Consider the following 20996-nt stretch of genomic DNA (forward strand, 5'->3'; position numbering starts at 1 on the left):
ATAATTATTTTAAGAGTTTTGGCTGAAACTTGCTGATTATTTCAGTGTGATAATGATTTTAATTACTGTGTTTGTGGGTGTGTGAGTGTGTGGTCTTTCTGAATATTTTTTGTATGGAAAAGCAAGACAGAATGTGTTAGGCTAAATAACTCTTCCCATCATCTTCTGGTTCTCTCCTTTTTTTGCTCCTTTCACTCTCAGCTTCAAGGGAAAGACTTCCTCCATTTTTTTTTTTTTAAATATATGTCACCAACCTTTCACAGAGAGGAAGGGAGAGGGACAGAGAGCTAGAAACATCGATGAGAGAGAAACATCGATCAGCTGCCTCCTGCACATCTCCCACTGGGGATGTGCCCGCAACCCACGTACATGCCCTTGACCAGAATCGAACCTGGGACCCCTCAGTCCGCAGGCCGATGCTCTACCCACTGAGCCAAACCGGTTTCGGCAAGACTTCCTCCATTTGGTGTTGTCTTATATTGACAGATGTACAATGGTGTCCTGTAATATGTGTACGGCTGGGGAAGACCAGTATTGTAGCTATTGTGCTTGACGTGCTGCTCATACAGAGTTACTGGCAGTGTGGGAAATAACTGACCACTACCGATTAGAAATGCTTTTCTAAAGCCTTTTCCAAACGGAATAAGCCTTTTTCCAAAAGGAATAGCATTTCCAATATGCTTTTGGTTTTGTGTTCTTGCCTGTCCTTTCTTCCTCCATTCTGACCTGGGTATTCCTATTCGTTGCTGATGTAGCACCCTGAGCTAACTCCAGTCTAGCATACTGTGCTGTGTGGTTTACTCAACCCCATCTCTTAGTCAGTTTGTATCCCTGGTCCATAGCATAGTTCTTGGCATGTGGCAGATGTTTGAGAGGTGAATGAGAATTAAAGGAAACAAAGGTTATGAAGTTAGTCTTAATGATAACCATTTACTGATTCAGAGAATTCATTAGTGCTGCAACTAGTCTGTGTAGCAGTTTTTAACTGATTTTTTATTTAAAGGGTCAAAATTATGGAAATCATACTTTTTCTTTTGTTTTCCCCGCTTTGCTAAGATCGTCCATAGTTCTTCATCCAAGTTCTGGTTTGCAGCCCATTTATTACTAGTGGAAGGGAGTTAAGGGGCAGGTTTTCTAGGAGTTGGTTTACATTTTTATATTAACGCTGGATTTCAGATATAGTGTATTGCTTTGGGGAGACACTCATAGATTCTCAGGATAACTTAAAGGTTTTTTACCAGTTTTTAGAAATGAGTATAGAGAATTTTTTATTGCTAAACGTGAATGAATAGAGTAGGTCCACTATTAGACTGTGTGGACAACTTGAAATGTTTTTGAATAAAAATAGGCAGTACCTCTACTGCAGTTCTTTGAGTTCAGTCATTGTTCAGTGAATGCTTGCCATGGCAGGCATTGTGACTGGTGAGAGGGGCATAAAATAAATTAGTAGTTCCTGTCCTCCAGGACCTCACAGTCTTGTGAGTCACACATGTCAACAAATCATTGCAATTGGTGTGATATGTGCGGAGGGTGGTACAAGAGGGTGACAGTTCTGCTGAGGAAAGGCTGTACAGTCCAGGAAGGAAACATCTAAGTTGGTTCTGGAAACATATATGGGATTTTGTAACGTATTTAGGGTGAAGAGCGTTCTGGGTTCAGAGACCAGTAAGTTAAGGTACTATACGATAGTGGTTTAAGAGAATGGACACTAGACCCGGGTTCTAGATTCAAATCCAATTTCCTCTGTTTACTAAAAACCTCTTGCACCTTGGTTTTCTCATCTGTAAAATGGTGCTAATATTTTTTACTTCACAGGGTAGTTGTGATCATTAAATATGTTTTATGTAACTGATTACAGCAATGACTAATACATAGTACGTGCTTTAGCTTGTGTGATTATATACACATAGTAGTGTGTGTAGAACTACATAATGTATGAGAGAATCCTGAGTTGTTTTGTACCACTCAATTGTGTGTGAGGGATAAATGACTATGACTAGATGGGAAGGCAGATGCTTATAATGAAGGACTCTGTGGATCTAAGTTGAAGAATTTTGAGTAGGGAAGTGAGATCAGAAGAGCCTTATTTTAGAAAGATGGGTCTGTTGGCAGTAGGGAGGAGTGTGTACTGTGAAATTGTCCAGCTAGGTACAGAGGTCCTCAAACTTTTTAAACAGGGGGCCAGTTCACTGTCCCTCAGACATTCCACACATGCGCACTGCGGGCCCGGGACGAGTCGGCTGCTAAGCAGGACAGGCAGCGGCGGCAAAAACACCTGGCGGGCGGATAAATGTTTTCGTTGGGCCGCATGTGGCCCGCGGGCCGTAGTTTGAGGACCCCTGATAGGAGATGATGAAGTCCTAAGACTGGACTTGGAATTGGGGGTAATAGACAGATGGGGGAGAAGGTAGAATTTACAGTCATTAGTAGTGTACACTCAGAGTCTATAAAGTTCAGATTTTAAAATAAGCAGAGTAATTTTTATCTAAACAGATTTCCCCTTTGTTGCCTGTCTTTGTGTGTGGATGGGAAACACATGCTCTCTGTCTATATTCTCTGAAAGTCAGGTTCAGGTAGGCTAGATTATAACAATAATTAAAATTCATGCTTAATTATTTCCATATAATATATGATATTTCTAAGGCTGAATTTTTAAAAACAGGGATTACTATAATATTTACTACTTAATGGAAATTATCCTTATTGCTTTATGTTGTGGACTGGAAGGGAAAGAAAAGCAATGGGCCAGGGAAGTACTTCTAGAACAAGTACACAGTAGTTGGGACAGACCCTAGGCAATACTATATTGATTAATGCATTCATTCAGCAACATTTATTAGGTCTCTTTGGGTCTCAGAACTGTATTCTATGCTGGAGATAAACGTGATTAAGATAAATGTGGCGCAGCTCAGTGGTTGAGCGTCAACCTATGAACCAGGAGGTTGCAGTTCAATTCCAGGTCAGGGCACATGCCCAGGTTATGGTCTCGATCCTCAGTGTGGGTGTGCAGAAGGCAGCTGATCAATGATTCTCTCTCATCATTGATGTTTCTATCTCTCCCTCTCCCTTCTTCTCTGAAATCAATAAAAAATACATTTAAAAAAAGGGGGGGGGTACACACTAAAAAAAAATATCCCTACTTTCAAAGAATGTCTGCTGTGGAAATAAGACACTCTATAAAAGGAATGAAGCACAAAGGAGCACTGAACTCTGCTGAAGAGGAGGGGATAAAAACTTTCCCCAAAAAAAGACTTTTGAGGTGGATATATATATATATATATATATATATATATCACTGGTTAATGGACAGTTTGGAGTTTATTAGAGGAGTAAAAAGAGTCAGCCAGGCATAGCATGTAAAAACACAAAGTTTAAAATGAATGGCATTCCGGAAGCTGTGAACATTTTGGTATAATGGTGTGTAGGGTTACAAAAGGGGTAACAACAGGTTATTAGGCCGGCCAAGTGCAGGAGCAGGATTACAGAAAACCTTAGAGCCAGGCTGAGGAATCTGGATTTTATTATTCAGGATTGGGAAACCATCCAGTGTGCATTAACGATAACTACTATAGCAGATGGGAGAACGTGAGGTCTGGAGACTGGCTGACCAGCAAAGACACTAATTCAGAATTCTGGGTCAGATATGTCTAAGCCAAGATGATGGCAGTGGGGATAGAGAGAAAGGGAGAGATAAGATAACTACCAGGTTTCTGGTTTGGGCAACAAGATGGATAGTAATTTCAGAGTCTAGAAGACACAGAGGAGCAGGCTTGGATAATGAACTGAATTTTGAAACCACTGAATATGAGTTGCCTGTCAGCCATTCAGATAGAAATATCCAGTAGGTAGCTGAATGTGCGGGTGTGGAGCTCAGTGTTCATGTATAGGCAAGAGATAGAAAGTGGGAAATCAGAAGTATGGAAGCCATAGGAGGAGATGAGACTTACCAGGAAGAATGTGCAGAGCAAGAAGGGAAAGAGGCTGAGGACAGGATGCTGGGGACCAGCCTGGGGATCCCTAGTATACTGAGGGTGGTTGCCTGGATTTAAGTTATTTTTCCCTATAAAAATCAAAAACATATATTTACTTAAGATGGAGCTGCATAGGCTAGCTAAAATCTCATGAATGGTAGTTCTAAAATGAGATTCTCATGAAAAGAATAAACTAGCCCTTTACAATTAGGGAGATTGGAGTATTATTTTCTAGCCTGGATTTATATCAGCTAAATATGGTAGCACTAGTTATTTCACATCAATTTTCAAAAGTTCTTATTGGTGACTTATATACTATGCATTGTGAATTTTACTTGATGCATTTTCATGAGATGATGGGTTAATGTTCCATGGAACACACTTTGGGAAATGCTGCCCAACTTTATGAGTTTGTTTGAGCAGATAAGACCATTTACTGCCTTAGACTGGTTTCTTATCCCCAGAGCTGATGTATCTTCTATGTTGCTACCTGCAGTAGTCTTGCCAGTTGGCAAATCATATCCCAACATGTTCAAAGCTATATTGATTAAATATTTCTGTGTGTCATCTCTTAAAGAGCCCAACCCATAATTCCTTACCCTTAACAATTCCCTCATTACAAGGCACTTAAGTATGGTTGTCAACTTTCTGTTAGTGTATATGTATAGTGTCTACATTAGCGATTATCCATCTGTTCTCTCTACCCATTTATCATTCTTTAGATTTATATCTCTAACATGACATTAGCAAGTGAGAACTTCTCAAGCCACAAATCCTATATAATAAAAGGCTAATATGCAAATTGTCCCCTTGACTGGGAGTTCAACTAGGGGGCGGGCCAACCTGCCAACTGCCCGTGGCCCCTCCCCCCAGCTGGCCCGGCCCATCGGGGCAGGTCAGCCAGACCCCACCTGTGCACGAACTCGTGCAGCAGGCCTCTAGTATTACATATCGTAATTTTTTTTAATTTACATTTTTTCTATAATAAATTTAAAATCTATTCACTGTAGAAAAAAGAATAAAGGGAAAAGTTAAATTGCTTGTAGTCCTATCATTTAAAACTAATAACTGTTGATATTTTGATATACTTTTATTTTTATATGCATGAATCAGTTTATTTTCAGCCACAAATAACAGAAAAGTAGATCCATATTGGCTTAAATCATAGGGGTTCTTTATCTTACATAAGAAATTTGGAGGTATGGGCTGTTTCAGGATTGGTTAATCTTACCACACATTGGTATCAGAGGTCTGGTCTGACATTTTTTGGCTTTCTGTGTTTGGATGCAAGTAGTTACTACAGCTACTATATCTTTCCTTGACAATTTCCAAAGCAGGAAGAAAGATGGACTTTCTCCTTGTACATCTCTCTCTTTTTATCTAGGAGGAAAATCCCAGGATTCCCCCTTTCACAAGTAGACTTCTCTTTGTGTATCATTGGCCAGGTGTGAGGTACATGGTCACATTGGAAGGGTAAGCCATCACAGTTCACCCTCTGAGACTAGGAAGGGACCCATTCTCTATGAGCACATTGCCATCATAGTCTTTTTTTTTTTTAAATGAGATTTATTCTTTTTTTAATGTATTTTTATTGATTTTCAGAGAGGAAGGGAGAGGAAAAGAGAGAAACATCAGTGATGAGAAGGAATCATTGATTGGCTGCCTCCTGCACGCCCCCTACTGGGGACCAAGCCCACACCCCGGGCATGTGCCCTTGACCGGAATCGAACCTGGGACCCTTGAGTCCACAGGCTGTGGGTCGCGACCCCTTTGGGGGTCGAACGACCCTTTCACAGGGGTTACCTAAGACCATCGGAAAACACATATATAATTACATATTGTTTTTGTGATTAATCACTATGCTTTAATTATGTTCAATTTGTAACAATGAAAATACATGCTGCATATCAGATATTTACATGACGATTCATAACAGTAGCAAAATTACAGTTATGAAGTAGCAACGAAAATAATTTTATGGTTGGGGGTCACCACAACATGAGGAACTGTATTAAAGGGTCGTGGCATTAGGAAGGTGGAGAACCACTGCTCTATACACTGAGCCAGACCAGCTAGGGCTGCCATCATAGTCTTAACAAAGTTTGAGTTTTGTGTACAAATAAAGGCTTTTGAGAGGCACCTAACTGGGTCTGCAAAATTTTATTGATATGCATTTAAAAGTCATGTCTTTTAAATTGAGTGTTTTTATTTTTTCCATCACCTTAGATAATCAAGAGTTAAATATATGTTCATTGAGATCAAGTGACTAAAAACTTGGGGGTGGGTGGCAGATGGGGAAAGTATATAAACAGTATTTTTTGGTAAATAGTTTAAAGTAATACGAAATTATAGTAGTTCATATTACAGCTGTGAAACTTGCATGAATTTTTATGATAGGACTTAAGACTTAAGAGATGTATTTTTTGTATTTGTTCACTTGTTTTGCTTTTATAGTGGGTAGCTTTGGGCTGGGCTTCTAAACCTTCCCAGGAATTATCCTCCTTGGCTGTTAGAGCAACTTCCTGGATGAGCTTGAGAAACCTGACTCTAGAGCTACAGGATCCTCTCTGTACCACAACCCAAACACTCTTCCATGCTTCATGTGGGTTACAGGTGTATGACAACTGTTCTTCAGCCATAACTGTTTTCTCCCCAAATCAACCAACCTGGGAAAGATTTACTCCGCAAACAATTGGACCTACAATTTTGTTGTCATGCCACCAGGTGGTGGCAGTGTCAAAGTCATATGTATCCTTAATTTCATGGAATAGTCCTAATTTCAGTTCGTTTGGCCCAATTTTCCCTCAAAAGTATATCAATATGTTATGCATTTTAATATTTCAATATTCCTAATGTCTCTGGATGCCTTGTGTATTTAGAAGCTTCACAAAAATAGCCCTGATAGTTGGGTGCTTTTTGTGTTTAAAGTATGGTTTTTACCAAAGGGCATGTTTCAAACTTTCATCATCTTCACATATAGGGTTTTGTTCAGGTTCCATAGTATTTATACTTATTTATAATCATAAATTTCCTACACTATAACTCTTTTTGGGAAAAATAGCTTTCTATTAGATACAAAACAACCTCAATTTTGAATTTTGTTCATTATTTTCTTGTTTAAACCTATGTGCATTTCAACTTTTCAATAATTTTTTAAAATATGTTTTTTAAATTGATCTAAGGGAGGGAGAAAGGGAGAGGGAAGGAGAGAAACATCAATGAGAGAGAGAAACATCAGTTGGTTGCCTATTGCAACCCGGGCATGTGGCCTGACTGGGAATTGATTGGCAACCTTTGGTGCATGGGGCAACACTCAACCAACTTGAGCCACACCAGCCAGGGCTCAGTAATTTTTAACACTTAAAAGTGCCTCAAGTCTTAATTTGTTTGGCTGCTCTCAACTCTTGAGTTAGTTTACAATCTAAATGTGTTAGGTTGCTGCTCTCTTCACTCTGCTAAAGCCATGGAAGAGAAGGCATTAGTTTGCCTTTCTCATCCTCTGAAGCCCAAGTTTTCTTGAATCTTTCCACTTTATAAGGCGGAAGTAGAAAAAGAAGAAAGAGCATTATTCTGTCATGAGCAATGAAACATCCCTGTAAGGAGTCACTTGCACACTTTTGTGTCTTTCCACAATGCCAGGTTTATGAGGGGAAACCTCAATAAGCCAGTAGGGGCACATGCAGGTTACACACAGAGAGAGGGAGCCTATTCTACAGAAACGAAGTCCCAGTCACTGGTGGTGTTGAAGGTGGAGAGGCAGGCGTGGGTCTCAAGCCAGGTGGCTGCACTGGCAGCATACATCTGGTGGAAAAGTCTCCTTGGACTTTGAACGTGCCCCGTGGTACAGCCAAGCTCGAGTTTGGGTGGTCGGAGCTCTGAGTTCTTATAGTCCACAGTGGGCAGCAGTCCCACGCATATCAGTGTCCAGATGGAGTCCTTATCCAAGTGTCCAGACTTCTGGTTTTGGACAATTACATGGCTCCTGTCTTTATATGTGAATATATCTTTATAGTGTTTATTGTTTTCTTCGGATTAATTCAAAAACGGAATATTGCCTTAAAAGACAAATTTTAAAGTTTTAGAGACTCTTAACAAGACTTTTTCAATGTATACAATTTCAGAGGAAATTGGATCTGGATTCTCTTGGTATTCTTTTCCCATTCTCTGTTCCTTGACATTCTTTCCCACCTATGAAAACCTCTATCTTTCTTCCCTAATGCTTTGGAAATTTATTTATTTCTAAAAAGGAGCAAATCAGAACCCCAAAGCATCCAGCTTGAATCAATCTTCCTGTTCCTCTTATGAATAGGCAATTCCTCCAGGCAGTGAATTAGCCCTTTAGAAAACATTGGCATTATGTTTCTCAACCCTGAGTGTCTGTATAGGTGGCCTGGAATGTATTAAAGAGAAGCATTGTGTCAGATCCTTAAATCTGAAGATGAAATCTGGTTCTTACTAATTATAAGTAGTTTTTGTTGTTGCTGCTGCTGCTGCTGCTGCTGTTGTTTTGTTCTGAGTTACTGGATTTTTAAAAATTGTTTGCTTTCATGAAAGTTGGAAATGGACTTGTTCTAGTATATAGTTGGTTCTTGCTTTATGTTATAGAAATGTATCGGGTGAGTTTGCTCTTTAAAGGAATCCTATGCTAAATACCTTCTTTGAATATAGAGTATCACTCCTTTTTCTATTTTTCTAAATATGGAGTTCCTATTACTTCTAGTGAGAGAATTGTTGATACTTTAAGTTCAGGCTGCAGTATGTAGAGGTAATTCATTTTTGCTGATGAACTAGACAATATCTTTCCATATATTAATATCTTGTATATTTTTGTTGAGTTTGTTACCAAAATAATAGGTTTTATTTAGATCAGTAGTTGTCCGGTGGTGCCCCCAACCAGAAGCATCAGAATCACTTTCACCTGGGAGCCTGTTAAAAATGCAAATTAGGCTACACCCCAGACCTACTATTTAGAAACGGGGAGGTGGAGCCCAGCAACCTGTGTTTTAACAAGCCCTTTGGGTGAGTCTGGTATATACTAAAGTCTGAGAACTACTGGTTTAGATAATATCTGTACAGCTCTTACCACTTGAGGCCTGGATTTGGTTTAATTCCAAGATACGCATTAGGAACTATACCAATATTGCTTTTAAGAGATGTGTAGATGAAACACTGATAGCAAAGGCCACCTCACATGAGTTGCTTTCATTGTTTCCAGTAGTTGAGATTTTAAGAACTAAGGAGAGAGCCAAGAATCTTTCACTATTGAACTGAACCAAATTGTTTCAGTACTTAGGATAATTAGCAAAAGCTTCTCATTTGTTTACATCATTTAGATTGTGTCTCCCTTCATTACCAAGGTACTAAAACTGACAAATCATGGAATCACATTCCAAATACATAAGGTTATTTTCAGAGTTAAGGAATTCCTGAATTAGCTCTCTTTCAAATGCTTTTAAGTTGTAAATAATTACAAGCAGACAGACAATACCTGGAAGACACTTCATTTCATTAATATAATTAAGATATATATATATATATCCATTAATTATTAACTTATTTTTATATAATAACTCATTTCTGAATGTTTATAACATTTATCTACCTGTTTGTTTAAAACCATTTTTAATGGAAAATTTTTATGGTAATATGTATGTGTATATGTGTGTATATTTTTTCATTGGAAAATTCTTTATTCCTAAACTTAAATGTTACATGCATTTATTATTTCAAGTGGATCCTTCAGGGTGGAATATTAACTTTTTAAACATGGTGTTATTTTATAAATGAGAACCTTTAAAAAAAATGAACTAGATCTCCTTGTTAAATTTAGGGCTGTAGAGCTTATTTTGGCTCTTAAATCTCCAGCAGACTTTTGTTTGTTAACTTAGGAAGATAATTACTCTCAAGAAGAGGTATAACTGGTTTGGTGGTGGTGTCTTCTTGGCATTACAGATGGGCCTTGTTCGTGCTGTGGGTTAGAATCAGTGACGATAGAACCATTAGGGAAGGCTGACAATGTTCCCTTTATGCATAGTGAGAAGTGGAAGATTTCCTAAAATTAGGGTAAAGCTTCCAACTTTTTAAAGATACTGTATATGATTTTTAAGCAAAAAATAGTATCTAACTATTGTTCACCCTCTTCATATAACTAGGTCATATTGTAAAAGGTCAGTTTCTTATAATCAGCCACAAGAAAGAATTCAATCATTAATTATTTTCTAAATGTTTAAAACTCGAGAATGCGGGAGGATTGGAACATATTTTAAGACGGCCCTTACCCAATCAAATAAGTCTATAATTTCTGACTGGTTTATAGCAAAAGATGTGGTGGAAAATTTAGTATTGGGAATTTCCTGTGTTTATTTATTTAGTCATGGGCCCAAGTGAGATTTTGAAAATTGAGGAGGGAAAGCAGTGTTCTGAAATTAATGAGTCCTTTTTGGGGAGGGCCCAGCCACATGTTAATGAATATTCTGTATCTGTGGTCTCTTTATACTGATATTGTTTAATCCATTTTCATATATAATTTACTGCTTTCTAAGTTCAGTACAGTGCTTAAACGAATCACTTTTAAGGTATGTAAAACATGCATAAAATTGGCCATAGGCTAATACATATTTTTGTTTTCTGGGAACTTAGAATATAAAGTATCAATTCCTCATAAAATACCTTATCTATATATCTATCTACACTAATAAAAGAGAAACATGGTAATTAGCGTACGACCGCTACCCTTCTCATTGGCTAATCAGCATATCCTTATGCAAATTAACTGTCAGCCAAGATGGCGGCCAGCAGCCATGCACTGAAGCGAACAGGGAGGCTTGCTTGCTCCAGTGACGGCTGACTCTAACGTTCCCCACCTGAGTTGCCGGCCTCTCAGCTGCAACTCTAAGCAACTATGTACTATGTTGCAAATAAGAAGCTAAACAAAACCCCAGAAACGGGCTTTCAGTCAGCCAGGTTCAGCCAGCCGGACCGCAACATTGTATCAAATACAGAAGGAAAAACAAAGGCCAGAAACCGGCTTTCAGCAGCCGAGGCCTCAGAGCTAAAGCTGGCCCAGAATAAAAAAAAAAAGAAAAAAAGGAGCAGTTGGGAGCTTTAGTCACCCGCCAGCCGGAAAACGGCCCTCAGCCCCTCACCCAGACTGGCCAGGCACCCCAGTGGGGACCCCCACCCTGATCTAGGACACCCTTCAGGGCAAACCAGCCGGCCCCCACCCGTGCACCAGGCCTCTATTCTATATAGTAAAAGGGTAATATGCCTCCCGGCACCGGGATCAGCGTGACAGGGGGCAGCGCCCAAACCCCCTGATCGCCCTGCGGCTCTGTGAGTGACAGGGGGCGGGGCCACAACCTCCCTATCCACCCTGCTCTGTTCGTGACAGGGGAAGGCGCCCCAACCCCCTGATCAGCCCTGCTCTGTGCCTGATAGGGGGGAGCTCCCCAATCCCCTGATCGCCCTGAGGCTCTGTGTGTGACAGGGTGCGACGCCCCAATCCCCTGATCCGCCCTGCTCTGTTTGTGACAGGGGAAGGCGCCCCAACCCCCTGATCAGCCCTGCTCTGTGGGTGATAGAGGGTGGCGCCCCAACCCCCCTCCACGGGCCTTGCTCTGTGTGTGACAGGGTAGAGCCATAACCTCCCCATTGGCCCTGCCCTGAGTGTGACAGGGTGCAGCGCCCAACCCCCTGATCCGCCCTGCTCTGTGCATGACAGGGGGGAGCTCCTCAACCCCCTGATGGGCCCTGCTCTGTGTGTGACAGGGTACGGAGCCCCAACCCCCCTGATGGGCCCTGCTCTGTGAGTGACAGGGGGCAGCGCCCCAACCCCCTGATCGGCCCTGCTCTGTGCGTGACAGGGGGTGGCGCCGCAACCTCCCCATCGACCCTGCCTTGAGTGTGACAGGGGGCGGTGCCCCAACCCCCCAATCGGCCCTACCCTGAGTGTGACTGAGGGTGGCATCGCAGCCTCCCGATCCGCCCTGCTCTGTGCATGATGGGGCAGTGCCCCAACTCCCCAATTGGCCCTGCTCTGAGCCCCACCAGGGGCTGCACCTAGGGATTGGGCCTGCCCTCTGCCACCCGGGAGCAGGCCTAAGCCAGCAGGTCGTTATCTCCCGAGGGGTCCCAGACTGCGAGAGGGCACAGGCCGGGCTGGGGGACCCCCCTCCCCTCCGGAGTGCACAAATTTTTGTGCACCGGGCCTCTAGTATATATATAAAAGCCTAATATGCAGTGTCCCCTTGGGAGTTCAACCAACTGGGCGTTCGATTGCTTGTTATGACGTGCGCTGACCACGGGGGGGGGGGGGGCAGCCCGAAATGAAGGAAGGCCCCAGCCAGCAGCCACTAGGGTCCCTACCTGTGCACAATTTTTGTGCACTGGCCTCTAGTTTAAAAATAATAAGTGATCCATTCATTTTTTACTTTGTTAGTGAAATAGGTCACAGTATTACAGTCTATAAGAAACAATTTAGGGTACTTGAAAAGACTACTCAGAAGTGAAATGAAATTTGAAGAGAATTTACATAGAACAGATTTGGAATTTTCAAATTCAATTTTAAAATAATATACCTTAAGTTATTTGGGAAGGGGATAGGGAACTAAAGACTAGAAAAAGATTAAAAGCATATTCATTTTTCTGCATAGGATAGGAAGAAATATTTTTAAATTTATTTTTTTTCAGTTTGTCCTAATGGTTCATAGTACTTCATTTTCTTCACGTTAGAGTGGTTCCCAATGTAGTCTTTGACATTTTTGTTTTATTGACTTGAGCTGAAGTAAATCTCATTTTGTCTTTTGACTCATAAACTTCATATTTAGCAAGTTTATCTTAGCAAGCCATTTTTTTTGTTTTTGTTTTACTTCTCTAGTTATCTGAGGGAAACCAGAAGCAAGCAAACCTACAGAAAAGCATTGAGAAAGCTAAAATTGGCCGACATGAAACGGTAAGTTTGTGTCTGTAGATTCTTTAATAATACCAATTCTAAATAAAAGAATAGGGTTGTACAGCTTTCTGTGAGGAGTATGCCATCTTTACCAGAAGAGAAGTGAGTCACAGCAAAGGACGTGAACATTTGACCTGGTAGTATTCACTAATTGCAAATCTAGATTTATTATTATTTTATTGTGTTGTATATGGCAGCGTAGCATAGAAGCATAAACTCTGGAGCCAGACTGCCTGGGTTTGAAAGTCTCCTAAACTTTCTGTTCTCAATTTTTTTAGTTATAAAATGGGGAATAATAAAATCTACCTCATTAGGTAATTGTGTGGATTAAATTAACATTGGCAAAGCACTTAGAAGAGAAACTGGTATAAGGTAAGCCCTATATAAATGTTTATATATGTTTTTAAGAATCTTGTTTTTTTAAATATTGGCGCAGAATAAATGGAAAACTATCAATATAATATTCTTGTGGCCTTGTAATATTTCTAAATTATTTAAATGAATATTGACTTGCTATTTTATTTTTTAAAGTGCAATGTTCTCTAGAGTATTGTTAGGTTTCTTTTAAAAATTACTTTGCTTTCTAGTTTCATCATTATCTCTGGTATGGATTTATGACTTGAGAAAATATTGAAGGTCAACATGAATCACTAATCATTCCATGTAGTCTTTTATCTGTACCACTTGATTGTGAAAGAGACTAAAAAACTTGCCACATTAGAGAGAAGACTACATCTCAGGTTAACAGTGACTTTATCCTTTTCAAAGTTATTTCACATACCTTCTTCCAGAGCAGCATAGTCACAGACGGGAATTGGACAGTGGTCATTTCTAAAGAATATTAAGGGGAGAGAAGTTCAGGGCATACCATGCAGCTGTTATTTCTTCTTTGATTGACAGTAGTAATTACCACTTCTTTGTTTGATCATTTTTTTCTGCAACATTAGGAATAACTTCTAGAAGCACCTTCAACTAATGGTGACATACCTGTGCACACAAGTTGTCAACCCGTCTGCTGAGTGTTACACAGTCCACTGAAACCAATGCAATTAGGAAAAAACCAGTAGCAAACCTAGTTGGTGCCTGCAGCTATCAGAAGAGTATAGTAATTCAGAAAGGCTTCTGAGAGGGATGCACTCTTATGTTATGAGCTCACCAGGCAGGACTTAATCAGAAATATGTATCCCATCTACTGGATAATATTTACTAGAGGCCCAGTGCACGAATTCGTGCACGGGTGGGGTCCCTCTGGGTGGCCTGCACCAGACCTCTAGTCTATACTAATAATATTGTGTAATCATTGTGATTACACAATAGCCTGCATTGAGTTATCTGCTGGGATGTTTGTGCTTTAGGGCATGGGAACGCATTTTATGGGATTTGACGCAGCCTCACGTTCCACGGCCTCGTGCGGCATGCAGCCACGCCCACCCACTTCAGCTAGTTATTACGCTCCAGCCGGTCGTTACCATGAGGGCAAATTTGCATATTCCTTCATTATATATATAGATAGGATGGTGATGTTGCTGACAATGAAGAAGAAATAGCTAACAAATATTCTGCCTCATGAGCAAGGCAGGTACTCTTTCTAATATATACTATATATTTATTGAATTCTGCCAACAGTAAAGGAGGTAGTTACTATCATTATCTCCATTTTAATGAAAGCACAAAGAGTTAAGTAATTTGGCAAAGATCTCAGTGCCATAGCAGTCTGAGGTGCTCCCAGTTCAGGGTGTTCGAAGAGCTATCATTGCATTCACACAGATGTTCACCACTCTGCTTCTCCTGTCTTCATTAGCTTTTTCTCCTTTCATTTTTCATTGTGGAACATGTATAATTTGGATGTGGATGGCAAATAATGACCATCTTATATGTAGTTATTTAAAAATCTCTCCTAACCTGTGCTAATATGGTACACACTAATCATGTGTGGCTATTGACACTTAAATTAAAATTAAATGTCAATAGCCACATTTCCTGTACTCAGTAGCCACATGTGGCTAATGTTTTCTTCAGAGAACACAGATCTAGGACAGTTCTGTCATTGCAGAGTCCTTTTGGACTGTGCTGCTTTAGAGCATGCTGCTCTGTAAATACATTCTCATATACAGATGCTAGCAAAGAGCTTTCTACACTTTGGAACCAAAGAGAACAGAGAGGCAAAGGTAGAAAAATACAAATACAGAAACACAAGCTACTAGGAAACTTGAACAGGTCTTATTAGGCAGCGTGAAGTACTTAGTTTTGCCTCAGTCATCTATATATATAAAAGCCTAAGCAACCATCACAACCGAATGGACGACCAAACAGGCTGCATGGGGCAACCAGGCCAGCATGGGGGTTAGTGAGGGACGACCAAACGACTGAACAGCAGGCTTCATGGGGCGACCAGGCTGGCAGGGGGGTTAGTGAGGGACGACCAAACGACTGAACACCAGGCTGCGTGGGGCGACCAGGCCAGTAGAGGTGTTAGTGAGGGACGACCAAATGACTGAGCAGCAGGCTGCAAAGATGGCAGTGCTCACAGCCAATAAGGAGGGAATATGCTACTTGACTGCCACGCCCTCAAAGATGGCCATGCCCACAGCCACAAGATGGCCAGCAGGGGAGGGCATTTGGGGGCAATCGGGCCGGCAGGGGAGCAGTTAGGTGTCGATCAGGCTAGCAGGGGAGTGGTTAGGGGGTGATCAGGCTGGCAGGCAGAAGCAGTTAGGGGCAATCAGGCAGGCAGGCAGGCGAGTGGTTGGGAGCCAGCAGTCCTGGATTGTGAGAGGAATGTCCCACAGGGATCGGGCCTAAACCGGCAGTCAGACATCCCCCAAGGGATCCCATATTGGAGAGGGTGCAGGCTGGGCTGAGGGACAACCCCCCCCCCCCAGTGCACAAATTTTGTGCACCGGGCCTCTAGTATCCTATAATTCTGTACCGTAACCTTTGCCAATATTTGATTTTTGTTTGGACTTATTTTTCAGGTTTTATACATATAAATTGACCACCAATAGCTCCATGAGTAGAACTATGGCTAGAAATTTCAGATGATGTTTATTGGATCACATTGTGTGTAAAAGCTTTATTCTGGTTTAGCTTTAAAGGAAAGTGATGGAAGGCCACAATCTACAATTCTATTATTTCTTATATCTTTAAATATTTTTAAAGGTTAATAATTCTTAAAGGTTGAAAAATTGTCTAGAACACTTTTAAGGAAAATTATATAATAATGGATACTACCCTAAATATTACATACATATATAGACATAATCTTGTGAAACTATACAAGTGGTGGTATAATTTTTTTATCTAACATGAAATGACATAGTCTTTGAGTTCATACATAATTAGTAACCTCTTATTTATGAGCATTTCATTCTACGTATTCTCATTCAGTCAGTATATATAACAGATGCTTGAAATGTAAGAGAAAAATGATAATTGAGCTTGTTCTTATACTATAAATATATGTAGGTGTATTTATAATATTGTCAAAGCCTAATGCACATCAGTTATGAGAAATAAAATGAAAATGTCTATAAAATGTATAGCCTTATAATATATGACATTTTGTTTGCCTTAATTATACATAAAAATATTTTAAATGCAGGAAGAGCGAACCAAGCTAACAAAAGAGCTTTCTTCACTTCGAGAACAAAGGGAACAGCTAAAGGCAGAAGTAGAAAAGTACAGAGAATGTGATCCTCAAGTTGTGGAAGAAATACGTAAGTTTGTGTCACATATTGAGGATTTTAACTCTGCTAATGAAAGAGACTTTATACTTCTGGTTGCCTAGTATTCTTTCTCTATGTATATAAGAAAATAAAGCCATTAATAGTATTAATGGTGCATTAAAATTTTCTTTAAGGAGACTTACCTTAAAGGATAGTGATAGCTTTAAAATTAAAAGCATTTCAAGAATAAGGAAGTTAGGTGGGGTAGAAGGATAAAGACATAAAATATAAACTTAGGAAACTAAGGAGTCAGAGAAGGAGCTATCTTGGCTCCAAGTACCTTAACTCTAGAAAAAAACCCACCAATATCTTCTAGGAAAAATGATACCAAAATACAAAGTTTGCAAGTTGCAGAAAATTAGTCTGTGTGACTTGCCTTTTGAATATACAATGATGTTTTGTCTTACTTTTAAACCACAGTCTCCAAAGCTTCAATTTGAATAATTTTTAAATATTTATGTGAAGATAGAAATTTGATTATTTAAAGAAATGAAAGGGTGTATTATAAAGACACTGCATTTAATTGCTAAGGAAAACATAACTTTCTTCACATTTTTCTGTCTTAGCCTGTCTTTTCATTTAGGAAACGACGAAGTGAAACTTTTAGAAAAACAGACATTATGTGATTGAAGGCTTTAAAAAAAACTGGAAATATTTGGCACTTTAAAATTAACCTGAGAGAGTTTGATTACAATTAAGTTGTCCTTGATGGTATTCTTTACAGTTAAAAAAAACAACAACAAAAACCCTGAGTAGTTCAGTTAGTGCAATGTAAAGTTAAATTTAATTTTAGAGATGGGTCCCTGTTCTGCACAGCCCAAGAGGAACCACGTGCAGGTAGTACACAGCCCCTAGATCAATGGTTCTCAACCTTCCTAATGCCACGACCCTTTAATACAGTTCCTCATGTTGTGGTGACCCCCAACCATCAAATTATTTTCGTTGCTACTTCATAACTGTAATTTTGCTACTGTTATGAAACGTAATGTAAATATCTGATATGCAGGATATATTTTCATTGTTACAAATTGAACATAATTAAAGCATAGTGATTAATCACAAAAACAATATGTAATTATATATGTGTTTTCCGATGGTCTTAGGTGACCCCTGCGAAAGGGTCGTTCGACTCCCAAAGGGGTCGCGACCCACAGGTTGAGAACCGCTGGCCTAGATGGCGGTATGTATTGGCTCTGTCTCTGCTGACTATCCATCATGATTTTCAGAGTGTGGAGGCAGAAGAACTCCCTGAGCTAGTCATTTTCTACAAATTAAGTTTTTGGGGAGACATGTTAGCTCTTTCAAGCCGCCCACAGATTCATTTCATTTATCATCATCCTGCAGAAGAAAGTGCTAATCAAATCTACTGCTACAAAATTAACCACTTTAATCTGTTTTAAAGGTTTAACTTAATATCACATGATCCTCAGTGAATACGAGCACATCAAAGCAGCAGGAGACAGGTAGGAAGTTACTAGGAAGCTAGGCCTGCTCGTGCTTTATCTTTAAAAGAAAAGAGGACATCAGATGTTGTGTGTTTTGCCTAGAGCAGCTTCTCAGCAAAGAGAACTTTCATAACAGTTTCCTTACCCAGATTTCCTACCTTCAGCTGGTTTATTTTCAGGATCAGTATGGCTGTACCTTCTAGCAATTCATCATGAAAATTCTGTTTTCACACAGTAAAACAGTAACCAAATCTGATCCTCCATTGATTACGCTTACTTGGCTATGCCTTGCTTCCTGATTTCAGTTTTGTATAATTTTTGGATGTGTTCCTTTACCAACTCTTTGCTTTCCTGTTTTATTCTCTTTCTGTCTAGGAACTGCAACTCTTAGCAATACCCATTCAGGGTTTCTGCATTTTCACTCTGTGGTCCCCTTGGTATTGCTACGGCTGGTTAGATGACCCTGACCGATAACACTTCTACTTATGACCCCCTACTTTTAATTTCATCTGTCCTCTCAGAAATGACTAAAACTCTTACAGAACTACCCTGACATACACTGCTGGTGATCCTAAGGCTATGGGTCATTATGAAGTACAGAAAATCATCAGGGCTAGAGAATTGTGCCAGACTGATTCATGAAGTGGGAAAACTTTTATTTCAGGTATTGTAATTTCAGATGCTACCATTCCTTGTACCTCTGAATCAAGCAGCAATTTTGGCAAGTGCATCACCTCTTAAAAAGAAAACTAAAACATGATGTTTCAGGGTATACAGAGGATGATGGATTTTCTGGACAGTAGAAAGCATAGTTGAGGAGGAAGTTTATACTGGTTGCCTGAATTCTGCTTTCCTTCTTAACCCTTACATTTAAAAGCTTAGTAATTTGTTTTTCAACCCACGGAAAGCAGTGTGAATGAGTATTATGGGTGTGAGGTCTAATTGAAGAAGAAAAAGTTTTCTGTTTTAGAGTGAGTTAAAGAGACTTTATCATTCTTCATCAACATCAGACCTAGATTATCTTTTAATATTTATGTAGCCACATCAGATGGATCTATATTTGGATCCAATGGAATTTGTAGGATTTGTGTCCATTTTTTACATTTTCACACTGTACGTTTCTGATCTTAATAGGAGAATGAGAGGGTAAGTCCTTCCTTCCTGGCTTTATGCTATTCGTTTCCTCCATTAAAAATATTATATATTTCTATAGAATATGTTAATTATAGAGAATTACACATATTTAATAGACAGTAGATAAGCAAGATAATTACATTATTCCATAAATATATTTTAGATGTCAAGGTAAGTTATCTTTTTTGTAGAGAGCTACCAAACTACAACGTGAAGGGGGAGAAACTATCAAAGCCTACATGCCTGTAAATATAATTTTTTAGTCTAATTTTAGTTTATAGTTTTATAGAGAAATGCACAATTTCTCTGCTTTTAAAATTCAGCTAGCAAATAAAACTTTATTCAAATGGGGCACTTCCACTTCCAGCCACGATAGTGATGAACTGGGATTATCCTCCCACCTGAAACAACAATATATGAAATAATGGTTTTCAAGATACTTGATATCAGACAACAAAAGACAGTAGTTATTAGAGCAAAGCCTTATGGTTGTTCCACCTTATTTTGTTGAGAGTTTCCTGGCTGTGGCACAAGGAAGGAGAACCTGGGCAGAGCCCTGCAGACTCCCTTAAGGAGGAGAAGGAATTGAGAATGAGGGAGATCACATGGCTAGAGCTGATCTAGGCCAGCATACTAGAGAGGAGAGAGTTACATAGAAAGAGAACCCTGGATATCTATAGACGGTTTCTCTCGAGTACTTAGTTCATGCAATTAAGGGCACTGCCCAAAGCTGGGGAAAGAACAGTCTCAGAGGATTAGAAGGAACAGTGCCAGGCACCCACATAGGACCAGGTATAGTGCCAACTCTTACCGGCCAGACTAGAAAAATATATAATTCACAAGGCATTGGTAGAGTACCCAAGAAGGTCTTGACTGCTCTCAACCTATCTAACAAATCGTAAGAGCAAGTCTTGAAAGCATCAAAGTGTTTCAAAGTAACTTTTGGCATTACAGAACAAATTCAAGAATATTTATAGGAGGACAAAAATATCTAGCACCCAAAATAATAAAATTCATAATGTCTGGCATACAATGAAAGATTACCAGGCATGCAAAGAAATAGGAAAACATGATCCTTAATGAGAAGAATAAACCATCAATCAAAACTAACCCAGAACTGACACAGATGATAAAATTAGAAGACCATAAACTTATTTTAAAAGTAATCTATATATTCAAAAAGTTAAGTAGGAACATGAAAGATATAAAAAAGATCCAAGTCAAACTTGTGGAGATAAATACTTCTGAATTGAAATGACAGCATATTAAACTTTGTGAAAGGATTAGTGTATTTGAAGACATAGCAGTAGAAATGATCCAAAATGAAACTCAGAAAAAAAATTTTTTTTAATGAAAATAGCATTTATGAGCTGTAGGACAACCTCAAGTGACCTAATATATTTGTAATTGCCATCCCAAAAGGAGTGCATGTTAGGGAACAGCAGGGTTTTCCAGGTCAGAAATATATCTGAAGAAATATTATCAGATAAAGGCTAATTTTTTTTTCAAATTTGATGGAAACTATAACCCACAGATTCAAGAAATTTAAATATATAAATTATAAATGGCAATGATCTCCTTATCCCTAAATCTAGAAAACTTTTTTAGACTTTAACCTCTGCTTACCCCAGGTTCCCTTCCCAATGAGATTATTGTAAAATGTGCTTTTTGATAATGAAGGATTTTATAGTATTTTGGCTGCTAACAAGTTATTGCAGAATATAATATGCTGGATTAAGATTTATGAGTTTCACAAATTGATTTTAATACG

The 20996-nt window shown here is 39.4% G+C and overlaps 1 protein-coding gene across 1 annotated transcript in view; it reads left to right on the plus strand.

Moving 5' to 3' along the window:
- Window positions 1-20996, plus strand: part of MND1 (meiotic nuclear divisions 1) — a 47507-nt gene that overhangs the window by 15963 nt on the left and 10548 nt on the right. The window contains exons 4-5 of the mRNA XM_023753289.1: window positions 12847-12921; window positions 16523-16637. Coding sequence (XP_023609057.1) covers window positions 12847-12921; window positions 16523-16637 — 190 coding nt within the window. The remainder of the gene's footprint in view (window positions 1-12846; window positions 12922-16522; window positions 16638-20996) is intronic.

Source organism: Myotis lucifugus, unplaced genomic scaffold (genome assembly GCF_000147115.1).
Source record: "Myotis lucifugus unplaced genomic scaffold, Myoluc2.0 scaffold_1, whole genome shotgun sequence".
Lineage (NCBI taxonomy): Eukaryota > Metazoa > Chordata > Mammalia > Chiroptera > Vespertilionidae > Myotis > Myotis lucifugus.